Here is a 27,188-nt window from a genome sequence, read left to right as displayed (position 1 = left end):
CGTTCAACAATAACTAAAATTTTGTTTCTCTTCCAAACAAGTGAAAAGTACAAGCTACGTCTGTAAATGTTTAATGTTCTTTGTATGCTTTCTTTATGAAGATGGTTGTCTTCTAGATGACAGGGACAGCAGTTATTTAACGTTTACTATTAATGAAAGGAAGAATATGTCTTCTGTTTGGAAATGAAACTCGTCTTCTATCCGCGATTGTATTGAAATATCATGAAATATCATTTTACTTTCGAAGTGCTTTATAAATTTAGCTGTGTCACGTACCCATTCTTGGAAACATTACTTTTGTACTAAAAGAGAGGATACAGAGATAAATACACTGTGTGTGTGTGTGTGTGTGTGTGTGTGTGTGTGTGTGAGAGAGAGAGAGAGAGAGATTTGTACAGTACAGTGCAGCGAGCGGGGGCGAAGCGAGGTGAGACGTCAGCGGTGACTGGTCATGCTCGGTTAATCGCGTCCGGAATCCGGACAACAGACATGGGGCGAGTACGTGGCCGAACCGAGTCGTGTGGGGCCGGACACGAGCGGCTTGGTCCCCCCGTCAACAGGTGGGCCGTGACCGGTCAAACATTGGGCGTTGCAGCACTCTACTGCACGCACTGCTTACGAGTGATGGTGGTGACCCTGGTGGCGCATAAAGCAATCACTAAGTAAATAAATTGATTCTGTTACTCGTATCTGATCAAGGACCGTTATCTGGATTTTTATTCCATTTTCTGTTGAACTGAGCTTTGTTGTGATGCTGTAATAAAGGTGCACTTAAATGCAACCTGGGATCATCACTCACGTACTTGCAACCTTTACAACAAAAGGCACAAGAATAACTATACTGGTTGGTTGACTGTGCAGTTTTGTACAGCCACATCACATACCTTGCAACAGGAAATATGACTGAAGCAAGATAAATATCCACACAGGCAGTGCTGTGGTGTCTGGAGCACCACAGACAGTCAGCAGGGCGATCGGTGTGGTAGCATCCAAAGAATGTGGCACAGGCAGGAGTGGTGCCACACTGTCTTAAGACTAGTCTTGGTTCCGTACACAATATTACAATGGACGTGTCTTGTGTAGAGGTTCCAAGAACAGTGAACGTAGCCAGATGTTATTTGTCAGCCTAGCGTCTGGCGTATGGTATGGTGAGCCACTGTGTACACAAAACAATCTTATCTGGTTAAAATTCGCACAATTTGGACAGCAGGAGTTACAATTATGATATGTTAAGGTCAGTGAGTGTGCCCTACATTCGAGGTCTAAAGGATGTTATGTTTCAACAGGGTAACCCAAGATCACAATTTACTTTTACTGTCCTGATCTAACTCGATACAGAGTGTGTTTGACTGTTGCCCTGGCCAACACTTTTTCCAGAACTCTCACCGACTGGGGTGACATCTTGTCCCAAGTAGCTGAGAGACTGGCACACCACCACTCACCAGCTCCAACAATTAATAAGTTCTGGCAAAGAACTGTAGTAGCACAGAATGGTGTACACATATCTGTCATCTGAGCTCATCTCAACTTTATGTTCAGCCACGTTAAAGTTACTGCTGTTGCCATAAATGGCAGCTCTCTGTACTAAATTTTGCACCCTGTACATCTCCATGTTGCCTGCAAATATAATCATGTATTATTCTTGCTATACTGCATATGAGCAATAACTATGCTTTTCATTATTCGTTAACCTCCTCTGTGAATTTAAATGAAAGAGATTTTAAAAAGTAAGTTTTGCATTATTATGGCACGCCAAGTAACTTTTCTGGAATGCTGCACTATTCTTCAAAATGATGCAGACATGAGAGACTACTTTTCAACATGATCACCAAGTCTCAGTAAACAACAGTGAAGTTTTCTACCAATCGTTCCAGTCTTCAACAACAAAAATCCATTCCTCAGCTACTGAGATAGTCGCGAACTGCTGTGTGAATGTTCTCATTGTTGGAAAATCTGTGATAGGTACAAACTGGTTTCTCGATTGACTGGATACTGTTACCTGTGGTCAATTTGAAGGGTCTTCATTTCCAAACATAAACACCTACACCTCAGTCACCTCAGTCAAACTGTTGGCCCCATTTCACAACGGCTGGTTGCAACATCACATTTGCTGCACATAACACCACAAGAATTTCATGGTGAATCTGAGGGTAATTTAGTGCCTTTGCTCACAAGAATCATACTCTCCAAGTACCTTCGAATTCTTTAGTGAAGTAGTTATGGTGACAGTCACAGTTTGAGGAGAAGCTGTGATGGTCTGTACCCATCTGTCCCAGTCTGGTATGGGATCATTAATTTTTAATGGTATCAAACTTTCATAAAAACCTTTTTAGGCACAGGCACACTTCACACTGTTCCAAAAGTTTGGACACCAAACTTTCCTGTATCATTGTGAATATATTACGGTTCATAGAATGACAGAAAAATGGGATTTAATGTATCACCAACAACCAGGTAACAAGCTTACATGAGAACCTATAGTGTGTTGTAGAAGGTACTTTGTGTGCCACTATCATTTCTGTCCTGCCCATTCCATTAGTGAAAGGTGTATGGGAAAAATAACCAACTGTAAGCCTCTGTATGAGCTCTATGAACTCCGATTATACAGTCACTAATTTTTTTGAAGATGTAAATGACAGGAAGTAATACTTCATGACTCTTCTTGGGCCCTACCTTCCAAAAAATTTTGAAGTACACCATTCCAGGATGCTCAAAGTCACTCTTGTGGTGCCTGTAACTGGAATGTATGAGCCCCTCTAGTACACATTTGTATTTGCTGAATCACAGACAGTTTATAGCAGCCTATCAATACGGGTCACTACAGACGAGCACATGGCCACTATTTTCACAACTGCATTCACTTTTCAAATATTTGTTTACTTTAGTAGGGTAATGCATATGTCCATAGGAAAAGTTACACTCAAATTTAATTTTCTGAGTATTCTACAGAATTTTAAAATGCTTGAGCATCTACATTCACCCAACATCGTTGACATGCCTCCAGTACAATTTACCTAAAAACACCTGGAAGCAGTTTGTAAGAACTGGGCACTGTTTTTCCAGATCTATTATCCACTTGCTGACTCCACTGTAAAACAGACTTTCATTTGTGAAACAAATAAACATCAGTTTTGGTTTACATATGAAAATATTTAAGATCTACAAGACCCAACCCATTAAAAAAAGGAAAGAAGAAGAAGAAGAAGAAAGAAGAAGGAGGATAGATAGATAGAGAGAGAGAGAGAGAGAGAGAGAGAGAATAATAACTCACTGTCATGCAGGGTTGGGGTATTTCTTTTTACGTAAGGGAAGGAAAGGAACTGTCTCACTACAAGTTCTTACCATATTATTTCTTTTGTTTTAGTGTCTTGACAATGAAGGCTACATTAAACAAAAGTTTGTAAGGTAGGGGCATGAAGACAATATTCCCATTAAAATGAACAATTACGAATAAGATGACACAACTAACATAACTGAATATTTTGGATATATCTACTCACCAAGCAGTGACAGGAGCACGCACGCGCACACGCACACGCACACGCCACACACGTGTGCGCGTGCACAAAGGATTAAGCAAATGTGCAAGCTTTTGGAGCCAATGTCTGCTTCTTCTGGCAGAAAGATCGAAGAGGGATGAAAGAAACAACCTGGTGAGGTTTAGGAAATGGGGAGAGTTGGAGAAAAGTAACCCAGAACCCCGAACAGGGGACACTTGCAGGACAGGATGAGAAGGAAAGACTATCCAGTTATATATTTCCAAAAAATGGTATTTAAAGAAGGTAGAGCCCCATCAAACTGTAGCTGGCTGGTTATTAGCAGAAGAGTGAATGTCCAATCCTGCCAAAATATTAGACTGGTACACAAAGTTGTTTTGCATGTTTGTATTCCAGTTGCTAGTGATTTATTTATTGCTTGTCTTTTTTATTTGTAGTACACTGTTGCTATTGGAGTTAACATATTGTCATGCCAAGTGGAGAAATCTGGGCATTTTCAACATATTCTTATGTTTGACTTCAGTTAGAGGGGCGACAGCAGCAGAGGCACCCAGGAACATTTGCACCTTGTATGGGAATAAAACCATTGGACAGAGCATAGCAAGAAAATGACTTTCTCATTTTGAGGAGAACCATTTTGACATTAGTGACTCTTCAAGTTCAGGAAGACCTTCAGGGTTTGATGAAGATAGTTGAAATGCATTAATCCACAATAATCCATATCAGTGTACTTGAGAACTGGCAAATGAGATGAACTCTGATCTTTCCACACTCGTGCGACATTTGAATGCACTGGGGAAGGCTCAAAAATTGGGTGTATGGGTACTACTTGCTCTAAGCTAAAACCACAAAATACAACGGGTAGCCACCATATGTATATATCTGCTTGTTCATCATCAAGTGACTCGTGAACATCACCAACCATTCCCATCCTGTATTGCTACTGGTGACAAGAAATGGTGTCTTTATGCTAACATAAGGAAAAGAAGGAATGGTTGAGCCCCATCAAAGAGCAGCAACTCCCCATACAAAGACCTGCACACATTCACAAAAGATAATGTTGTGCATCTGGTGGAACAGCGGTGGAGTGGTGTACTGCAAACCACTTCCCTGCATTGTAACCTTCACTACTGACACTTACTGTCAACAATTGGGATATCTTGCATTATAATCCAAGAACAAAGACCAGGAAGATTGTGTGAAGTGATGCTACTCCACAATAATGCCTGCTTGCATTCTGCTAGACCAACAAAAACACTATAGAGGAGTTGGATTGAGAAGTCATTCCACATCCACCTTATTCACCTGATCTTGCACCTTCAGATTTTTATCCTTTCTGCTACCTATCGGACAATCTTCAAGGATCTTACTTTCCAGATGAAAATGCACTCTGAACACTGCTAGACAAGTGCTTCACCTCAAAACCACAAGATTTCTACAGTTGCGGAATTAAAACGTTACCCCAGTGTTGGCAGAGTGTCGTAAATAGTGAAGGAGAATGTTTACTGATGTCAAAAGACTGTTATGTGTATCTGTTGTGTTAATTAAACTTTGACAAAAATGCTAGGAATCTGTGCACTAACCCAGTCAAAGCAATTAAAATATAGCAAAACAACAAACAAGAATCTCCCCTTTCCACCATGCATCCAATTCCTTTTTCCTCTTTTCACTGTTCTGAAAGATTGGAGTTTGATGTTCTATTTGAGATTTTTGTGCTGGCAGCACCTGGAATGTACCATCTCAAGGAAGCCTTTTTGACTTTTTGCCATTTCAACGACTTTCTTAATTGAATTTTCTATTTTATTCCGCATGTGTACATGGCTGAGAGAAGTGAAAGTGGTGTTAAAAGCTGATAGTTCTTATACATGAGCAATATGTACGAAATTTAGTTAAAAGTACACTTAGGTTTTCCTATTTTTATGTTGCGTACAGATGAAAATTAGACAATAATAATTTTGACACCAAACCAGTATTTATTCGAAGCTACTGCAAGCCAAAGAAAGAGCTGCTATCCACATACACACAGCAGCTCTTTCCTCAGCTGTGGATCAAATAAAAACAACTACCATATGTTCCTGGACATCCATCACAGATTTCATTTAATTTATAGCTGGATGTTACTGTGTTGATCACCAGTTCTGAAAGGTCCCATATATATATATATATATATATATATATATATATATATATATATATATATATAGTGATGTGTGTGGTGTATAGTACTGTACATACTGTTCTGGCCTGCATCCTTCCATTCAAGTGCCTATCACATTTTGGCTAATTTAAAGAGATAACAACCTGTAGAAGAAAAACTGCCATTTTTGCTCTAGAGAATAGATGAGACTTCTGTCTTTCCAAATGTTCCAAGGCTCCTGTTTGGTGCAACACAATTACTAACAGCTGAAATTTTCATGGATGCCTAATCGTGGTCCAAATCACTCTGCCTGCCCCTCACAGTAAACACAAAACTGAAACTGTGGCAACATCAAATGACAATTGCCATAATAGCAGTCAAAATCAAGGTAGGATTCAGCCACAGAACTCAAGTTCTAATTCAGTCCTGTGACTGATTAAATACACTACCTACAATCTACAATTGCCCAGTTTAAATTATGGTGGCAGTTTTTTTTTTTTTTTTTTTTTTTTTTTTTTTTATCTGCCAATTTGAGCAGTAAATTGAGAAATGACTGTGTATCAATAACTTGGGTTAAGTACCAAACCTCTCTGCAGTGTCTTGCAGTCTCAACCAGCCCCCCCCCCCCTCCCACTCTATAATCCACTCTTCAAACACTCATTGATGTTGGAAATATATATATAAAAACAAAGATGCTGTGACTTACCGAACTAGAAAGTGCTGGTATACACACACACACACACACACACACACACACACACACACACACACACACACACACTCTTTCGTAACCCAAGGTTGCTTCATCAGGAAAGAGGGAAGGAGAGGGAAAGACGAAAGGATGTGGGTTTTAAGGGAGAGGGTAAGGAGTCATTCCAATCCTGGGAGTGGAAAGACTTACCTTGGGGGGGGGGGGGGGGGGGCGGGGGGGGGGGGGGGGGGGGGGGGAGAACGAAAGGGACAGGTATACACTCGCATACTCACACACATCAATCTGCACATATACAGACACAGACATATGTAAATGCAAAGAGGTTGCATTTACACATGTCTGCCTGTGTCTGTATATGTGCAGATTGATGTGTGTGAGTATGCGAGTGTATACCTGTCCCTTTTGTCGTTTTTCCCCCCTAAGGTAAGTCTTTCCACTCCCAGGATTGGAATGACTCCTTACCCTCTCCCTTAAAACCCACATCCTTTCATCTTTCCCTCTCCTTCCCTCTTTCCTGATGAGGCAACAGTTTGTTGCGAAAGCTTGAATTTTGTGTGTATGTTTGTGTGTCTGTCGACCTGCCAGCACTTTCATTTGGTAAGTCACATCATCTTTGTTATATATATATATATATATATATATATATATATATAAAAAGAAAGATGATGAAACTTACCAAACAAAAGCGCTGGCAGGTCGATAGACACACAAACAAACACAAACATACACACAAAATTCTAGCTTTCGCAACCAATGGTTGCCTCGTCAGGAAAGAGGGAAGGAGAAGGAAAGACAAAAGGATATGGGTTTTAAGGGAGAGGGTAAGGAGTCATTCCAATCCCGGGAGCGGAAAGACTTACCTTAGGGGGAAAAAAGGACAGGTATACACTCGCACACACACACATATCCATCCACACATACACAGACACAAGCAGACATATATATATATCCCACGTGGAATGTTTCCCTCTATTATACTCATTGATGCTGCATATATTAAGACCTAACACTCTTACTTCATGACTCAAAAGTTCCTATTTTCACTAGTGAGGGTATAAAAGAAATATATATTTTCCAATTATACAGCCAAATTGACTAACATGACAACAGTTTCGACAAGAAATAAGAACAGTAAATGGATTTTGGATTCATGTACTGCAGTGAACAACAAACATGGATAAAGAAAAGGAAGAACCACAACAGTAATGATGAGGTAAAAGCTCTCAGTCATTGGCTACGGGATCAACTCTAGTCTGCCACTAGCAACAAAGGGTGAAGGGAGTTGATGATTCGTTGTGATACGATTTGATGATGCAATGTAGCCTCAGTTATGCTGAGATGACAACAATTAAGATTAATAATGATGCAACTACATCTGAATATATACTACAAAAGCCAGCATACAGTGAATGGCTGATTATACTCGTACCACTATTAGCAGTTTTCTGTCCTATACAATTCATATACCGACCAAGCAAAAGATGACTGTTTATATGCCTCTGTATGTGCCCCAACCTCTGTTATCTTATTCTCATGATCCCTACAAAAGACATGCAATGGTGGTAGAATTATCACAGTGTTCTTCAAATAAAGGTTCTCTAATTTTATGCAACAGGGTTTTTTGAGAACTGCATCATCTTTTCACCACTGTATGTTGTATGCTATTCCCTTTGCAGACTTACTGGACATGTCCAAAACCCTTTCAACAAATTTAAGTCTTCCGGTCATATTTCCAAATATCGATTTTACATAATAAACACACTTCATTTTGCTTCTTACAAGGAAACATTAGCAAGTGTCAATAAATAATCTTAATGAAACTTGATGGGTTTGTAGAAGGGGCAATATGCACTTTTTTTGTTTGTGCCCAATTTCACTTTTGAGCAGTAACAGACATGCCCAAAGATAATTTGACATATTAGCTTTGGAGTTAACATCTTCAAAACAATGATATATAAAAAATGTTTGTCATATAAACGTTGATATATAATTGACGTTCTCAAACACTGTGTGATCAAATTTTGTAATAATTTGAGATTTTGTAAAATACCTCACCACCATTAATTAATTTTTAAAAATGAAAAACTTTTATTACAACATAAATTACACAAGCTTTCAAGCTACATCCATCCATGTGTACTAAAGCTGGCTTCTGAATTATCTTTCGAAAATACACTATACACAATGTGCCGTCAGAGTGTTTTCAACATAGCGAATTCTAATATCTAAACATTCGTTATTAGTTTAGTTATTTATTTTACTTGCATTTGTTTCATGTTTTAAATTGTTATTTTACATTCTTCTTCATCTCAGATGTTGTTTATTTTGTTAATTTAAACTAATAAATAACTCATTATAAATATACAAAATCATTACAGTGATGATAACCCGTAAATAAATGCTTAAAAACATAACATTTTCTTACACCATGCATATAAAATGTAAAAAATTTCTTCACATAACATACATGACAGTGAACAATATAAAACAAAATTCAGCAGGATTTCTAACTGTCGCAAGTGAAAATCTAAATACCCTGATTTGTATCAGGCATATTTCAGTGCATTGGTAAGCTGTGGTGAGAAGAACTGATTATGTACTAGTGACTGCAGCTTAATTATATTGCTTCTTACAGGCAGACTGACATCAAAATCAGTCAACTGAACTAGATCCAAAAACCTTCTCACAAGGTCCTTCCAACATTGAAAGTTGTACATGTACTATGTCTGTACCCGTGCCCCCACTGGGAAAGAGAACATCTTTCAAATATCTTTTGACCTAGTCAGACATTTATTTACCAGATTTCTATGTTGTCACAAGGACATTTGGGGCTTCAGAAAGTGTGTGTGTAATTCTCGGTCCAAACTCATCATTAGTTTCTTTTAAAACTATGAAGCTGAGGGTGGTCAGTGTGAAAAAACAATTTTCACCATCATACCTGAGGACAAGAAACTTGTTCATCTGGTGATTCCAAAGGACTTTATGGCACAGGTACACATGTGGTTGTGTACATAGCTTTCAATGTCGCAAGAAGTTTGTGAGAAGGTTGTCAGACCTTGTTCAATTGAATGATTTTGATGTCGTCTCCACTTGAGAAACAATATAATTAAGCTACATTCACCACTACATAATTAATTCTTTTTACCATTGCTTACCAATGGACTTTAAATATAACTGATACAAATCAGGATATTTAGAGGATCGCCCAAGACAAACTGAAATCTTGCAGAATTTTGTTTTATATTGTGTTCTCACTTGTATATATTATGTCAAGAAATTTCATTCATTTTACGTGAATGGTGTAAGATAATGTTATGTCTTAAGCCTTTATTTACAGATTATTATTATTATCGTAATGATTTTGTATAACAATACTGATTAATTTATTTTCCATTAACATAATATATGTACATAAAAAAACATGTAAAATCACAATTTAAAACATGAAATAAATGTAAGTAAAATAAATAACTAGACCAATAATGAATGTCATATGTTTTAATTAGGTATGCTAACAATGCTTTGACAGCACACTGTATACAGTATACTTTCCAAAAATGATATTTCAGAAACCAGCTTTATTACACAAGGTTCAATGTAGTGTGAAAGCTTCTTTATGTTGTAACAGAAGTTTTTATCTTTTAAAATTAATTAATTGTGTACAAAATTACAGTACTGCTCTGTTTACACACGTTATTAGTGTGTGGTTGCCTTCCAGAGTCCTGGTGTTATACTGGAATTCATGGCATGCTCTACATATGAGACGTGGCAATTATTTATGTAATGACAGATGTGATGATGTGGCTTAAATTGTTTTAATCCTGATCCGTGAAGGTGGCCTTCGAATGAAACCAATCGACATTTGGGTTAAAAAAGCAGGTTAAAAAAATCAGCTGCTAGTCAAACATGCATTTTATACATTATATGATGACTTAATATTCACCTTCCAAAAATGTTAATTGTGGTGGGGTATTTTGTAAAATTTAAAATCATTACAAAATTTGATTATACAGTTCTCAAGAATTTCAATTACATATCAACTTTTATATGAGAAACACGTTTTTATACACCATCGTTTCGAAAATATTCCCTCCAAAGCTGATATGCCAAATTACCTTTTTAGTAGTGTTTTATCCCTAAAAAGTGGAAGTGGGCACAAACAAAAACATGTGTATTGCATTATTTTTCCCCTTTACACACCTGCCAAGTTTCATCACGATTATTAACTGACATTTGGGAATGTTCCCTCGTTAGTATCAGACCTATTTATTTAAAGTATGTGACTAGTGCAAGATGTAGTCTTGTAATATAATACAACTGTGTTTGAGTATTAATGTTCTTGAGCACCAGGGAACTTAGTGTATGGACACAAGAGAATGAAAATTGCTTCAAATTCATTAGGAAATTGGAATGTCTGCTTCGAAAGTAAATTCCTATAAAATTTTGTACTGTGGTTTTAACGTGTGACTGTAAGATATTAACCTTATTTGTATGAACCTCAGGAAAATGGACATTTGTTTAGTGGGGAATGAAAATCATGACATCAGATATAAAAACATACAGGAAAACAAATCCGCATTTACATTTGTACCTTACATACCACCTTACAGTGTGTGGGGGAGAGATTATAATATTACTGCTTTCCAAATTTGTGAATTGTGCACTGGAAGAACAACTGTTAAAAAGCGTCTGTATAAACTCGACTCCCTCTGATTTTGTAATTATGATTATCTTGTTAGATAATCATGGGAGGGCCATTCTTGGATTGTGCACTCTTGCAGTTTTTGCAGTAAGCTTCTTCATCAAGAACAAGGCCTTCCTTCTAAAAGCTACCACCAGATTTGGGATGAGCATCTCCATTGAGCTTTTTTACTGAGTAATTAACCTGTGACAAAATGCAAATATTTATCTGCACTTTGTCCACCCAACCTGGCAACGTAGACTGGTGAGGAATACTCAGACAAGAGTACTGTAAGCTACTTCTTGCGGGGAGAATAAATATTTCCTCAGGATTCTTACAATTAATCTCTGTCTGACACCTGTCTTACCTACAATTAGTTTTGTGTGGTCCTCCTACTGGACACATACCCCTAGGCACATTATCATTATGCATTTTTGGAAGACGATTGTCAACAGCCGCTAAAGTAATGTATAAAATGCTTATTTGTACCATCAGCTGCTTTTATTTTAAACCCAATTATCTACCAGTTTCAGTCTTGGACCATCTTCACAGATCTGAAGAGAAGATAAGGAAGTCCTGATCTTCCCTACAGTACTGCTCTGTGTACATTTAGTATTCGTGTTTGCCTCTAAAGTCCTGGGTTGTATATTGACATTCATGGCATGCACTACACATTTTCTACATATACATCTACATTCATACTCCGCAAACCACCCAACGGTGTGTGGCGGAGGGCATTTTACGTGCCACTGTCATTACCTCCCTTTCCTGTTCCAGTCGCATATGGTTCGCGAGAAGAACGACTGCCGGAAAGCCTCCGTGCGCACTCAAATCTCTCTAATCTTACATTCGTGATCTCCTCGGGAGGTATAAGTAGGGGGAAGCAATATATTCGATACCTCATCCAGAAACGCACCCTCTCGAAACCTGGACAGCAAGCTACACCGCGATGCAGAGCGCCTGTCTCACAGAGTCTGCCACTTGAGTTTGCTAAACATCTCCGTAACACTATCACGCTTACCAAATAACCCTGTGATGAAACGCGCCGCTCTTCTTTGGATCTTCTCTGTCAACCCGACCTGGTATGGATCCCACAATGATGAGCAATACGCAAGTATAGGTCAAATGAGTGTTTTGTAAGCCACCTCTTTTGTTGATGGACTACATTTTCTAAGGACTCTCCCAATGAATCTCAACCTGGCACCTGCTTTACCAACAATTAATTTGTTGTTAAGTTATGTCTAATGTAATATGGTGAATTAACAATTAATTTGTTGTTAAGTTATGTCTAATGTAATATGGTGAATTAAATCATTTAACCCTTATCCATGAAGATGGTCTAAGACAGAAAACAGTAGATATTTGAGTTTAAAATAAAAGCAGATCATGGTTCAAACATGCATTTTATACATCATCATTATGCTTTCTTTTTCATAAATTTTCACATATTTTACCTTGAACCAATACAAATCCCACAATTTTGACAATTTCAACATTAAAGTAAATGGCAGCATACTAAAGGAAACAAAGAATTCAAAAACTTTCCTTAGTCTTTGAAACCTAGAGAAAACAGCCTTTACATGAATATTTACAATATTCAATCCAAGAAATAGATTTATGTAATGAACTCTAAGTACCATAGCTCAGTATTATCAGTAGTCTTCACACATATGGACTGCTCTGCAGGGAAGCTTTAGCATCAGCTTTTTCATATGAATACTCTTGCCTGTAGATTAAAATTTTAGTAACACATGCAGAATATCAAATATTCACGTACACACTAAAAGGGAAAGACTTTTACCATGCAATGGCATACAGGAACAAGAGAACCATATGGGCACATAGCTGTTTTCCGTCTCCGATTTCAAAAACGAGTAGCATGTACAATCAGCATGTCCCAGCTGACCTTTGGTTTTCTTGGAATGCAGAGGTAATAACTTTGATAGCAGATGATTTAATGTGGTAACAACTTGCAAGAATTATAAGAAACATTTTCCATAACTGAGGTGGGGCCTTGGAACACATAATCTGAGTAAAACACCATACTGTCTAAGATACTTCAATTCTTGCACATTTAACTACTATTCAAGTGATGGTCTATTCATGATATCAATAAAATACTAACTATAAGCAAAACTGCCCTTTCTCAACCACATACAAATAAACACATACACACTCACTTTTTCAGGGAATGAACTTTTTACCAGATGGAAATCTATCAGTGCTATCTGCTATTCTATTTGTAATTCAACAAACAAACCCAGTTCAAATATCTACACAATTACCTAAGCATCCAATTAAATTCAGTGTACTTAAAGCACAGCAGTTATGATTTATAAAACACAAATGACAGCAGAATATTTGTAACAGAATATGTGTAACAGAACATTTGACAAAAACAACTGTAGATAATCAACTATTCCAATAAATGCAAAGATCTGCTGCCTTACAGAAGAAGGCTGCATGTACGAGTTCATCAGACAGATGCCTTACGGCTGTCTACATCAACAATGTAGCATAATCCCTCCCATCATATGTTACAATGCTGCATGTCCAATTAACATTCAGTTTATCACTAAAACAACCATGCTGAAATTTTCATTACTCCCATTACCCCTATACATGTACAATTTTTTGTAATATTACTTTCAAAGCTTTTCATATGGGACTGAAGAAGAACATAAACGAGTCCTACCTCAATTTCTTCTGTAAATGACACGATGACATACCTCGAGTCTGAAACAAAAACAAAACTAGCAGCACTAACAGAAATGACAACAAGAAAGAAAACAGAAGACCATTGCACAATGGCTGCAGAACAACAAACAATCATCATATAAGCAGGTACTCGTGTGGTAAAAATGTGAGAGTCTATCTACATCCTGTTTCTGCTCATGGATTTCACAACTTTTTCTTGCTATGTGCCTTGTTTGTTTCCTTTCATAACTGGTATTTGCAAGATAATTAAGATAAGATGGCATTTATTAGTATAAATTATTCAAAGGCAACATTATAAAAATGTCAATACCCCCAAGGAGAAAACATTGTCCACTGGATCAGTTTACTACGACTTATTAAAGAAGGGCTCCCAACTTGACATTCTTCAATTTTGATGAAATTTATATAGTATGTACCTGAGGGCCCTACATGAACTTATGCACAGTTTCAGGCTTGCCTGTACCTTGGTTGAGGAACTAGAGCCACTTTTGTTAAGACCACTTTTACCAATACCGAAAAGTCATGAAGAAATTTTCAAGTTTGGCATTCCACTGTTCCCTTGCTTCTGGGTATAGTAGCAAAACTTTTTGTGTTCTACACACTAATGATGGAAGTATAGTTCAGAAAGCAATGCATTTTGCATAATCTCAATTCAAAGTGGGCAGCAAATCATGTCGTGAGAAATGTGTGCTATGGACCTAGTCCTTTGCCAAACTACTGTCTGGGTGTTTAGTATACCACAAATTTGGGCCTGGCTTGTGCATTTAATTACTGTGCTACCATCCAGCAAATTTGCTACAAAATCTGAATGTATCAAAATATACCTGTATTCAAAGTCAAGTGTCTCAAAATGGACACCTATCACACTACAGTCATTAACACCATTCACCAGAGCACATTTCATTCTATTACAAAAACTTATTTTCAATTTGGTGTCTCTTTGGGTAAGTTGCAAAAAATTGTGGCTGAAATTTGAAATTTTGTTGATTATGTCTGCAGTGTTTAAATATTTATTTTGCTGTTTATTTGGTGATTTTAAACCTGTTTGTGACAGGTTAATTGCTAAAATTAACCATTTAACTGTACTGGAGACTGCTACATAATTTTTGTGAAGCTGAATGCTTATTAATTTTATTTCTTTTCTTTATTTAGGACTCTACAATTTGATTTTAGTGCCTGAAGCTTATCAAGTTGTTGTTAAAATGGGAAAACAAGATCAAGTTAATGTGTGGAGTTTTGGAGATACTGATTCCCCATGCCATTTAGTGACATACAGTGCCTTAAAAGCACTAAAAGCTATAAAGGAAATTTCCTTAGAAGAACAACACACTACTGAAAATGCTCAACTATACTTCCACCACGAAGATTTACTCCTACAAAGATTTGAATTTTTGCAAAGATCATGCTGAAACCCATTTGGTAAGAAAAACCATACTGAACGGAAAAGTTTGTGCTCAATCAACACAGAAACAGCTGATGTACTAAAAAGGATAACCGTTTCTGATATTAAACCAGACCAAAAAATGTGCCCTTCCTGTAGAAAAGAATTTGATACACTGAAATGTTCAAAAATGGAAGTTGCATCTCAGTCAGATAAAGATGATGAGACTAATGTTGCTCAGAATTTGAATACAAGCTTAACAGCTGTTGGGATGTAAGCATTAAAATTTCAACAAATTGGTGCAAGGGATACAAAAGGATATGCAAAGTGCAAAATACATCAAGTTGAACATGCAATTATTAAGAAAATTGCAGGAGTGAGAGGACCAGATCCCAGTGAACTGGAGCAACCATCCACAAGCAAGCAATGCTTGACTTGTTCAGATTACAGTCAGTTGATCCAAGAATTGAAAGAAAAATTACATATATCAAATCAAAATGAGAAAATTCAAATTTTGACCTTATTCCCCAAAGCTGGTCTAAAAAAACACTACGGAAGAATTTTGTGTTTCAGAAAGAATGGTAAAGAAGGCTAGAAAGTTAAAAGCTGAACAGGGAAATGTGGGAAAAAGTTTTCCGAGGCTGTGAAGGCAAGAGTCAGAACATTTTTATGATGAAGAGTTTAGTTGGATTTGTCCAGGAAAAAAGGACTGTATTACTGTTTGGATTGATGGAGAAACTTAAAAGAAATGTGTTGCGTACCGCAATAAAAAATGGGCCAGAAATTCAATTTTCCAAATTTTGTGAATTAAGGCCAAAGTGGTGTGTGACTATATGCACAGCTGGTTCACATTCAGTTTGTCTCTGCACAATACATCAAAATGTGAAACTAATGTTGGCACATAGCCCAACAAAGAAGATTACAAAATGCTACTAAGAAAAACTGTCTGTAATTTGGTAACAAAAGATTGCATGCTTCATTGCTGTGAAGTATGTCCAGGAACAGGCACTCTAAAAGAATATTTGGAAAGTGCTTTTGTAGATATTGATCTGGAGGATACAATTTAATTCAAGCAAAGGACTCACACTGACAGAGATACACTTGAAACCAGAGAAATGACATTTGAAGAATTCATTGAACTACTACATACAAAACTTCTGTCCCTTTCTATTCACCATGCACTGCAAAGCATCAGAGCAAGCATTTGCAGTTCACCAAAGGATGTCTCAAACCAGGAGAATTGATTACATTAATGGATTTTACTGAAAATTACTCCTTTATTGTCCAAGATGCAGTTCAAAGATTCCAGAGAGGAAATAGTAAAGTTACAATACATCCACTTGTCATTCACTACAAAGATGATGATGAACTAAAAAGCGTCAGCTACCACATGATCAGTGATTGCCTCTGACATGAAACAGTTGCAGTGCATGTGTTTTTAACGTAACTGATCAAATTCCTAAAGTGCATTTTTAAAGAAATTAAGCATATTCATTATTTTAGTTACGGTTCTGCCGCACAGTACAAAAATTTTAAGAGCTTCCTAAATCTTTGCCATCATAAAGATTTTGGCATTACTGCAGAATGGAATTTTTTCGGAACAAGCCATGGGAAATCACGATGTGACAGAATTGGGGCACAGTTAAGCGTTTAGCTGCAAAAGCTAGCCTTCAGCGTCCAACTGACAACCAAATCTTAACACCAACTGATCTGTTTGAATGTTGCCAAAAAATGTGTATGGCATGAATTTATCTTTATTAAAAAAATAAATTATTGAATATACAAAAATTGATCAAGAAAAACATTCTGAGGATGGATGTACAGTGCCTAGTACAAGAGACCATCACCATTTTGTGCCAACTGATGAAAAGCAACTTCAGATTCATAGAGTATCAAATGATACAGTGTCCTTCATAGCAAATATTAACTGATATGCTACTAAACATGTTGCCATTACTGACCTACAGCCTGGGTGGATAGGAAATATCTGTGAACTTTCATTTGAAGAAAACGATGCCTCAATTAATTTCACGCATCCTCATGGAGCTGCTCAATCGTTTCACTGGTTAGCTAGATAAGAGATATGCTGAATTCCAGAACAACAGATAACTGCAGTCATGCAAATTCCAGCTGCTTCAATGATGAGGCGGCAATACAGTTTGACTGAAGCAATAGTTTTGGACATCAGCAACAGATTTAAAGCATTTAACAACTGAAGAATTCTGCATTATGGCTTGGAAACCACAAAGAGACCCAAAAAAGGATTGGGAACCTGTTGGATGCCCACATTCAGGCTTGGGAACCTGCAGTAAAGAACCCACCCGTGGCATGGCTATCGGATGTGACCCCTTGGCGGTGGGGCTACCAGTCACTGAGACTGGTAGTGGCATATGCACCATGGACCAATGCAAGGATTTTTCTCAAATTACAAAAAAAATTCAACAGTTTAGTTGCAATTTTTGCACCTTACCCAAAGGGATGCCGAAATGAAAATAAGTTTTTCTAATATTAGGTCTACAACTTTGCTTCAGTCATTTTGCAATAGGTGGCAGTAGCAGCAAGTGGGGTTTGGGTGTTTGGTCATAGGTGTAAAAGAATAATCTTAGGCATCTGTAAACATAATGCCATAAAAATATTAATCGATTTGTGATTGCACCATACGGTTATTTTCGATTAAGTTCGTCAACTTACGAAACCATTTCTCGTCATTTGTGGGAAGATTTAATTTTCTGCCTTAACATGAAGAAATCTGCAGCTGTGGCTCTTAAAATGCTGGGTAAGACCAATGGTGAGGGAAGTATTAGTGGAAGAATGTGCAGAGAATGTTTTCAATGCCTTAAGAATGGTGATTTTGATGTCTAAGACCGGCATGGTGGTGGAAGACAGAATGTTTTTGTAGCTACTGAAACAGACAAAGAGGGTCACAGGACATCATTATCAAAAGCAATTGATGCATTAGAGCCCAGCACTGAAACATAAACGGCCACAATACAGCAATAGACATGTAAAGGTAATTTTGCAGGATGTCAGTGCTCAACCCCATATCACAAAACCTATCAAAATACACTCCTGGAAATGGAAAAAAGAACACATTGACACCGGTGTGTCAGACCCACCATACTTGCTCCGGACACTGCGAGAGGGCTGTACAAGCAATGATCACACGCACGGCACAGCGGACACACCAGGAACCGCGGTGTTGGCCGTCGAATGGCGCTAGCTGCGCAGCATTTGTGCACCGCCGCCGTCAGTGTCAGCCAGTTTGCCGTGGCATACGGAGCTCCATCGCAGTCTTTAACACTGGTAGCATGTCGCGACAGCGTGGACGTGAACCGTATGTGCAGTTGACGGACTTTGAGCGAGGGCGTATAGTGGGCATGCGGGAGGCCGGGTGGACGTACCGCCGAATTGCTCAACACGTGGGGCGTGAGGTCTCCACAGTACATCGATGTTGTCGCCAGTGGTCGGCGGAAGGTGCACGTGCCCGTCGACCTGGGACCGGACCGCAGCGACGCACGGATGCACGCCAAGACCGTAGGATCCTACGCAGTGCCGTAGGGGACCGCACCGCCACTTCCCAGCAAATTAGGGACACTGTTGCTCCTGGGGTATCGGCGAGGACCATTCGCAACCGTCTCCATGAAGCTGGGCTACGGTCCCGCACACCGTTAGGCCGTCTTCCGCTCACGCCCCAACATCGTGCAGCCCGCCTCCAGTGGTGTCGCGACAGGCGTGAATGGAGGGACGAATGGAGACGTGTCGCCTTCAGCGATGAGAGTCGCTTCTGCCTTGGTGCCAATGATGGTCGTATGCGTGTTTGGCGCCGTGCAGGTGAGCGCCACAATCAGGACTGCTTACGACCGAGGCACACAGGGCCAACACCCGGCATCATGGTGCGGGGAGCGATCTCCTACACTGGCCATACACCACTGGTGATCGTCGAGGGGACACTGAATAGTGCACGGTACATCCATACCGTCATCGAACCCATCGTTCTACCATTCCTAGACCGGCAAGGGAACTTGCTGTTCCAACAGGACAATGCACGTCCGCATGTATCCCGTGCCACCCAACATGCTCTAGAAGGTGTAAGTCAACTACCCTGGCCAGCAAGATCTCCGGATCTGTCCCCCATTGAGCATGTTTGGGACTGGATGAAGCGTCGTCTCACGCGGTCTGCACGTCCAGCACAAACGCTGGTCCAACTGAGGCGCCAGGTGGAAATGGCATGGCAAGCCGTTCCACAGGACTACATCCAGCATCTCTACGATCGTCTCCATGGGAGAACAGCAGCCTGCATTGCTGCGAAAGGTGGATATACACTGTACTAGTGCCGACATTGTGCATGCTCTGTTGCCTGTGTCTATGTGCCTGTGGTTCTGTCAGTGTGATCATGTGATGTATCTGCCCCCAGGAATGTGTCAATAAAGTTTCCCCTTCCTGGGACAATGAATTCACGGTGTTCTTATTTCAATTTCCAGGAGTGTATATATGGAAATGTTGAAATGAGAAGTCCTATCCCTCGCCCCATATTCTCCACCTTTGACTACCATCTTTTTCAGTCAGTGGTGTACAGTCTGGATGACCAGCACTTCCGATCATATTAAGTGCAAAATTGAATCAATTCATGGATCCCCACAAAACACTTCCAATTCTTCTGCCAGGGGATTTGTATGCTACACGAAAGATGGAAGAATGTAGTGGCCAGCGATGGGCAACACTAGGAATAATAATTTTTTCACAATGAAGCCCCAAATTTCAAGAAAAAATGGCGGAATCAAAGTTGTGGACGTAGTAGAATGAAATGCACTCTGTTGAATGGTGTTAATGAATGTAATGAAGTATGTGCCCCGAGACACACGACTTTGAACACGGGTGTATTTTGATACATTCATGTTTTGTAGCAAATTTACAGGATGGTAGCACAGTAATTAAACACACAAGCCAGGCGCAAATTTGTGACATACTAAACATCCAGACAGACAGGAGTCCGGCGAAAGAGCAGGTCCATAGTGCACTTTCTCTACTACTTGTACCTCATTAAGGTATGGGACAAATTTCTCGCGACATGATTTGCTGCCCACTTTGAACTGAGATTATGCCAAATGCATTGCTTTCTGAACTCTACTTCCATCATTTGTGTGTAGAGCACAAAAAAGTATTACTACTATACTCAGAAGCAAGAGTCTAGCTCTTTTACATTAGGAAAAGTGGAATGTCAAACTTGCAAATTTCTTCGCAACTTTTTAGTCTCGGTAAAAGTCTTCACAAAAGTGGCTCTAGCACCTCAACCAAGTTACAGGCGAGTCTGAAACTTGGCATAAGTTCATGTAGGGCCCCTCAGGTACATACTGTACAAAATTCATCAAAATTGAAGATGGTTCAACTGGGAGCCCTAGGACATTTCACATGGAATGACCCAGAATTCAGTTGTAGCTATAGATTTTTCATTGTATTGTAAAAAGCTACAATAGCTTTTATTATAGTAGTGCATGTCTACACACTTTGTTTGAGTTACTTTAGTATTACAATAGTATTTAACATATTTTGGGAAGTCAATATTAAAATACCCACTCCCAATAGATGACCATTTACAAATTTTCAACAGAGATCAATAATAATTCTATCATGTCTGTGGCCTATTGTCCTGTTCCTTGCTTTATGCCATTTAGATTTAATACGTTTCCCCAAACACAAATTTCTGACACAAAGTCAGAAATCTTTATAGTATGACATTAGAGCAGAACTTGACTCATTCTTGCTAACACAAACCATATTCCCCATCTGTTCACAGTACACACTAATCTCCCATGTGATCCATTAACTTTTACTTTTTTTTGCGTGCTCTTTAATACCTTTACTGCGAAAGACCTTGCCAAATAGCAGGAACTTATAATGGAATGTATTAAATACAACACGACATCTCATTTCTTATAAAATTTGTCCCAGAGCACCTCTAGTAAATTATCTTTAATTGTTTATTGTTCTCGAGTCATTAATTATCCTAACTATTTACAATAAATGTGTCTCCATACATAGCTGTGCATTACAATATAAGATTACACTATGTACCAATAAAATATAGCAGTCGTACAAGAAATGAAAATGCCATGAATTGTCAGTGTCAGTACGAATGTAAACTATTTGAACCGATGACGGCCCAATACCAAGCCAGGAGCTATAGCCCAAAAGAAAGAACAAAATTTGATGTGCAAGTCAATCTAAAGAGGAGCAGAGTGTCCAAACACAATGTAGACATTGAGCTCAGAGGAAACAACAACATGTGATAGATGTTGAGAAGAAAATGTCCGGGTTTGTGTCATGACCTCCATCGCAAGACTGGAGAGGGTGTCAGATTGTGGACTGACCACTGAAGGAGAGGATGATGACACAGTTGGCTCTGCCACAGGGGCATAAGACTGGGGAGGCTGGGGTAACAGTATGTCCACCAGCAATGGTGGGGGTGAAGAGACTGCCACTGGCAAGCACAGAAAAGAGGGCACTGGTTCAACTTCCATCAACTCTGTAGTGGTAAGCGCAGGGATTAGCCCTGCTAACCTCCTATTTCACTGTTGCAAGTAGGATGGCAGATAGCATGGAGGGGGTGGGAGCAGATGAGCACATTGCCACAATTGGGAGCTTCCCACCGGAACAACGCTGCGACTGACCCTGTCAGCAGGCTGGCTTGGAGACCGTTGCGTCAAAGGGTCAACAAGTCATGGCTGCAACAGACAGGAATGACGGATCAGCTGGTCCCAATTGACTTCTACCACACAGAACTGCTGAACTTTGTGGGCCACAAAAAAAGTATCCTAGTATGAATCTGTATCTAGTTAAACTTATGAGTAACTTTTTTACTTATTATCTCACAAGCATACTATATAGATGGTGGTATCTGTCAAATGTAATCATTTCAATTTTTCCAAACATAAAATCTGTGTTTAAAGATGTAGCAATACTACCTTCTTCACATTCAGTCCTCACACCAAAGATGCTCCATGAATTGTCCCATTGAGCAGTACAGCTCCACTGTATAACTCGGTCTATGGCAGAAGATACATCTTCATTCCACATAATGAGTGAGTCAATCTTTACATTACAAAGGGATTGTTCTCGCACTGCGCATCAAGTGTTATTGTTACCTCTGTCCTATGAAGTACAGCAGCACAGTAAGTGCAGGTAGCACACTTCATAAACGCAGAAGCTCTCCTGCAAATCTTCTGTACAGTTTGGAAGGTAGGAGACAAGGTACTGGCACAAGTAAAGCTGTGAGGACAGGGCGTGAGTCGTGCTTGGGTAGCTCAGTTGGTAGAGCACTTGCCCGCGCAAGGCAAAGGTCCGAGTTCGAGTCTCAGTCCGGCACACAGTTTTAATCTGCCAGGAAGTTTCGATTTCATTTTAGGATGTGACACCCGGGTTGCTATTTGAGGGGGGAGGTTGAGCCCTGATCCAGCTCGCGTTTGTGCCGTTGACAGGTTAGCATCGTGTATTCAGATTGTGACCTCTCATTTTCTTAGTGCGTTCACTGGTGACACTATGTTTGCTCACTTTGTCTGTCCGTGAGTGGCAGCAGCAGCGTTTATCGATACTGAATACTGTGGTACTATCTTTGGAGCAACCTCTAGTATTTCCGGGTTGTGGTGTGTGTGAATTGAGCTGAGTTGGGACGGAGCAGCAATGAAGTCAGACAGCACCAGTACTCACCGGGACAGCTGGCGATACATACACTGCCCGAAGGAAGGATGTGGTCGCGAGAGTGCATGACCACGTTGAGGTCTGGATTCTAGCACCTTTCCTTTGCCTGACTTGAGCAGGGACAACCGTTGGTTGGTGGTTCGTTCGTTCGGTCGGCCAGCTCGTTGCAAGACTTGTATTTGGTCTTCCGACCACTTCTGGGCCCTCTGTGTTTGTGTCGACTTGTGGTTCGTGCTTGTTGGTGCAAAGCAATTGGTTTTAGTATTGTTTGAGTTGTTGGTGGAATTGTTTCGCAGATCCGTGTGTATCTAGTGTGTTTGAATGAGCAGTTATTTTAACGCTGTCTGCGTACTGTATTGGTGGAGGGGTTCCTTCTGCCTTTCGGTGTTCCAAAAGCCGGATTCTGCAGACACAGTGCTCTGTCACTTCAGCCCCGCCTGAATTATTCCATGGTTGTACTGGTTATCAGATGTTATGTGGATTTGGCAAGAGGGTTGGTCGGCATTTACACTGTCCCTAGTTTGAGTTGCCATCCTGTTACGAGACCATAATGCTTGGTTACCTGTCTCACTGCTTACGCAGCTGTAGGAACTTTTCTCAGGTCGATCCTTGGAGCACTGTCTGTGGATCACTCCCTTCTTTATTTGGTCTGATTGTGTCAATTGTTTAAAAATAATATTTTGTTTAAATCATTCCTATTGCTTGTGGCCTTCAGCCGACAATTTGAATTCTTCTTAAGGCCTTCAGCCGTCAGTGTAGCTTGTGTTATAGTCATTTAAAAAAAAAAATGATTGTTTTTAAAAAAATTATTGCCTTAAATTAAGTGTACGTGTTTACCGTGCAACCAATGGTAACTGAATAGGCCCCATTCGGAACTTTTCCTGCCTTCCCTAAGTCCCTCGTTTCACTAGTGATGGTATCGTTCTGCTGACAGTCAGCACAGCACAGCACAGCCCTGACTGAAGAAGACCACTTGTTATAGTGATATGGATATGACCTGCAGCCGTCTAGAATGAAATTAGAGTTAAATTAATACTGTCAGCTGCTCACGGGTGTTGATATGTATATCAATGGGGACAGGTGAAAATCTGTGCCCCAACCGGGACTTGAACCCAGGATCTCCTGCTTACATGGAAGACGCTCTATCCCCTGAGCCACCGAGGGCACAGTCGCACTAGCCTCTGTGCCCTCGGTGGCTCAGGTGGATAGAGCGTCTTCCATGTAAGCAGGAGATCCCGGGTTCGAGTCCCGGTTGGGGCACATATTTTCCCCTGTCCCCGTTGGTATATATCAACGCTCATGAGCAGCTGAAGATATTAATATAATTCTAACTTATTATAGTGGCCAAAACTGACAATTTTATATATTAACAATGCAGTCAACAGCCCAGATATTTTATTGACACTGGAACCATATAGTTTCATTTGACTGAAAGCACCTATGCCTGGGTTTCAGGTACGACACACTGTTTCATTCGATGCTGAGGGGCTATTACAGTACAGTTGAAGAGCCTCTGCAATGCTATGCGAGTTTAGGAGAAACATCAAGAGGACTGAGGCATGAATGGAATTTGGGTTGAGGAGGGAAGTGTGCCAGAGCAGTTAGAGCAACTATGCAAAACCAATGAGCAAGGGTGGTGGTGGTGTGTTTAGCACAACTGCATAGTGAGCATCTGGGTTCGAATTCCGACCTCGGTACATATTTTCATTCGTTGCTTCAGTCTGTATATTTTTATCATATGTACAGCATTTTCTCTGGAGTGTTTGTACCAATTCTTATGTCATGTGTTTATCGCTAATTTGAAACTGTAGGCGTCATCATTAAAATAGTGTTGATTTTTCTTCCCAATTTCTATAATAATCTAATATTTCAAAGCAATGGAGACTTTACAAGCAAATATAACATATATATATATATATATATCTATACACTATAAGTAACTTTGCAGTATGTCGCGGACAGTATTTTGTGTACCACTGTCCCTTCCCCTCTTTCCTGTTCCAGTTGCGAATAATCCACGGGATGAATGATTCCCTGTAAGCCATCATGTTGGCTCGAATCTCTCTAATTTTATCTTCATGGTCTTTTTGCAAAATATACAGAGGAGGAAGCAATGTATTTGTTGACTCTGCTAGGAATGTACGCTCTGAGTAGAAGTAGGAGTAGGAGTAGGAGATTCGTGTTTAACATCCCATTGACAAGGTCATTAGAGGCAGAGCCCAAGCTCGGATTAGTAAAGGATGGGGAAGGAAAGGGGCCATGGCCTTTCAAAGAAACCATAAGGCATTTGCCTAAAGTGATTTAGGGAAATCACAGAAAACCTATATCAGGATTGCCGGCTGTGGGTTTGAACCATTGTCCTCCCACATGCGAGTACAGTGATGCTCTTGGAACTTTAACAATAAACCACACCATGATGCACAACACACAACTGCAGTATCTGCCATTGGAGTTGGTTTAACGCTTCTGTAACATTTCCGTGCTTACTGAATATACCTATAACAAAACGTGCTGCTTTTCTTTGGATCTTATATATCTCCTGTGTCAGTCCTGTCTACTACAGATCCCATACTGACAAGCAATACTCAAGTACTGGTCGAATGAATGTTTTGTACGCTACTTCCTTTGCTGATGGACTACATTTTCTTAGGATGCTTCCAATGAATCTCTCTGGCATCTTCCACATGCGTGATTAAATTAATGTGGTCATTCCATTTAAAATTGCTTGGTATGCATATACCTAGATATTTTATGACAGTATCTGCTTCCAAAGGTTGTTCTTCAATTGTGTAATCATACAATAATGTGTCTTTCTATCTATGTATTCACAGTATGCTACATTTGTTTACTGACAAGCAAATATAACATCTATATCTATACACTATAAGTAACTTTGCAGTATGTGGCAGACAGTATTTTGTGTACCACTGTCAATTGCGATTACCTGCAACAAACATCGATCCTCTGCAGGTCTTCCTACATTTTGCAACAATTTGGTACAATTGCAATTTCTCTGCATACACTAGCAGCATCATTGAAAAGCCTCATGGAACTTCTGACATTACCTACTATGTCAGTTATATGAACTGTGAAAAGTAATGGTCCTATTTTACATCTACATCTACATTTATACTCCGCAAGCCACCCAACAGTGTGTGGCGGAGGGCACTTTACGTGCCACTGTCATTACCCACTGTTATTACCCTCTACTGTGGCACATCTGGAGCTACTTTTGTGTCTGAAGACTTCTCTCTGTTCAGAATGACAGGCTGTGTCCTGCTTGCTAGAGACTCTTCAGTCCAATCACACAGCTGGTCCCATATGTCGTATGCACAAAGTTTGTGCAATAGGCGGGAGTGTGGAACTATCAAATGGCTTCCAGAAGTCAAGGAACACAGCACCTGCTTGGGAACCTGTCTCTACTCATTTCTGGGTCTCATGGGCTGACAGGCAGAGCTGGCTTTTACGAGACTGTTGTTTTTCGGAACACATGTTGGTTCCTACAGTGGAGATTTTCGGCCTCCAGAAATGTCATAATACACGAGCATAAAACATCTTCCAAAATTTTACAACTGAGCAACATTAGAGATGTAGGGCAATAGTTATGGGTTTGTTCGTTGAACCTTCTTGAAACCCCAATGACCTGTGCTATTTTTTAATCAACAGGAACACTTTCCTCCTCCAAAGACCTACGTACAATACACTGCTTCAAGAAGAGGGGAAAATTCTTTTGCATACTCTATGTATAACTGTACCGGTATTTTGTCAGGTCCATTGTCCTTCCCTCTGTTGAGTGATTTCAGTTTTTTTTTTTTCTCTCCCATGGTCACTTATTTTGATATCAGCCATTTAAGAGGCACTACAGTGTGATCTTCCACTGTGAGACAGTTTTGGAAAAAGGCGTTTAGTATTTCGCCCTTTTCTGTGACAGCTTCTGTTCCACTATCACTATGGTCACAGCTCAGAGTGTTTCTATCCATTTACTAATTTAACATAAGACTAAAACTTCTTAGGATTTCCTGACAAGTCGGTAGAGAGAATTTTACTTTTGAATTTGTTGAATGATTTATACAATATTCTCCTAATTTTGGCTTCATTTAATTTTTGTTCCTCTATCAGGCTTCGACTACAATTCTAAAAAAAGTATTTTAAAATTAAAAATCTTAGCACTGCCACTATGGCAAATTGCTATGCTGGTTTTTTCCACAGTTATTAATAAAAAGCAAAGAAATGCTGAAAAACACCTGTTATTCAGAACTAAAACATTGATATTGGTTTTAACTGCTTTGTTGTTCCCATCCCTAGCTTGGGGCAGGTTTTACAATGGAAACACTGAGTTACCTACTTTAACTTTCCAACCAATCCAT

General features: G+C 39.6%; 1 protein-coding gene across 5 annotated transcripts in view; it reads right to left on the bottom strand.

Annotated features, from left to right (window-relative positions):
• Window positions 1-27,188, bottom strand: part of LOC124721694 (membrane-associated tyrosine- and threonine-specific cdc2-inhibitory kinase) — a 187,728-nt gene that overhangs the window by 44,678 nt on the left and 115,862 nt on the right. For 2 of the 5 annotated variants that reach the window (XM_047246774.1, XM_047246775.1), the window contains exon 8: window positions 13,723-13,763. The exons of 1 other annotated variant lie outside the window; for it this stretch is intronic. In XM_047246774.1, the coding sequence (XP_047102730.1) occupies window positions 13,723-13,763 (41 nt within the window). The remainder of the gene's footprint in view (window positions 1-13,722; window positions 13,764-27,188) is intronic. 2 more of the 5 variants (XM_047246776.1, XM_047246777.1) reach the window with 1 other exon arrangement.

Source organism: Schistocerca piceifrons, chromosome X, assembly GCF_021461385.2.
Source record: "Schistocerca piceifrons isolate TAMUIC-IGC-003096 chromosome X, iqSchPice1.1, whole genome shotgun sequence".
NCBI classification, from domain to species: Eukaryota; Metazoa; Arthropoda; class Insecta; order Orthoptera; family Acrididae; genus Schistocerca; species Schistocerca piceifrons.
This window is presented reverse-complemented; position numbering and strand designations above follow the sequence as displayed.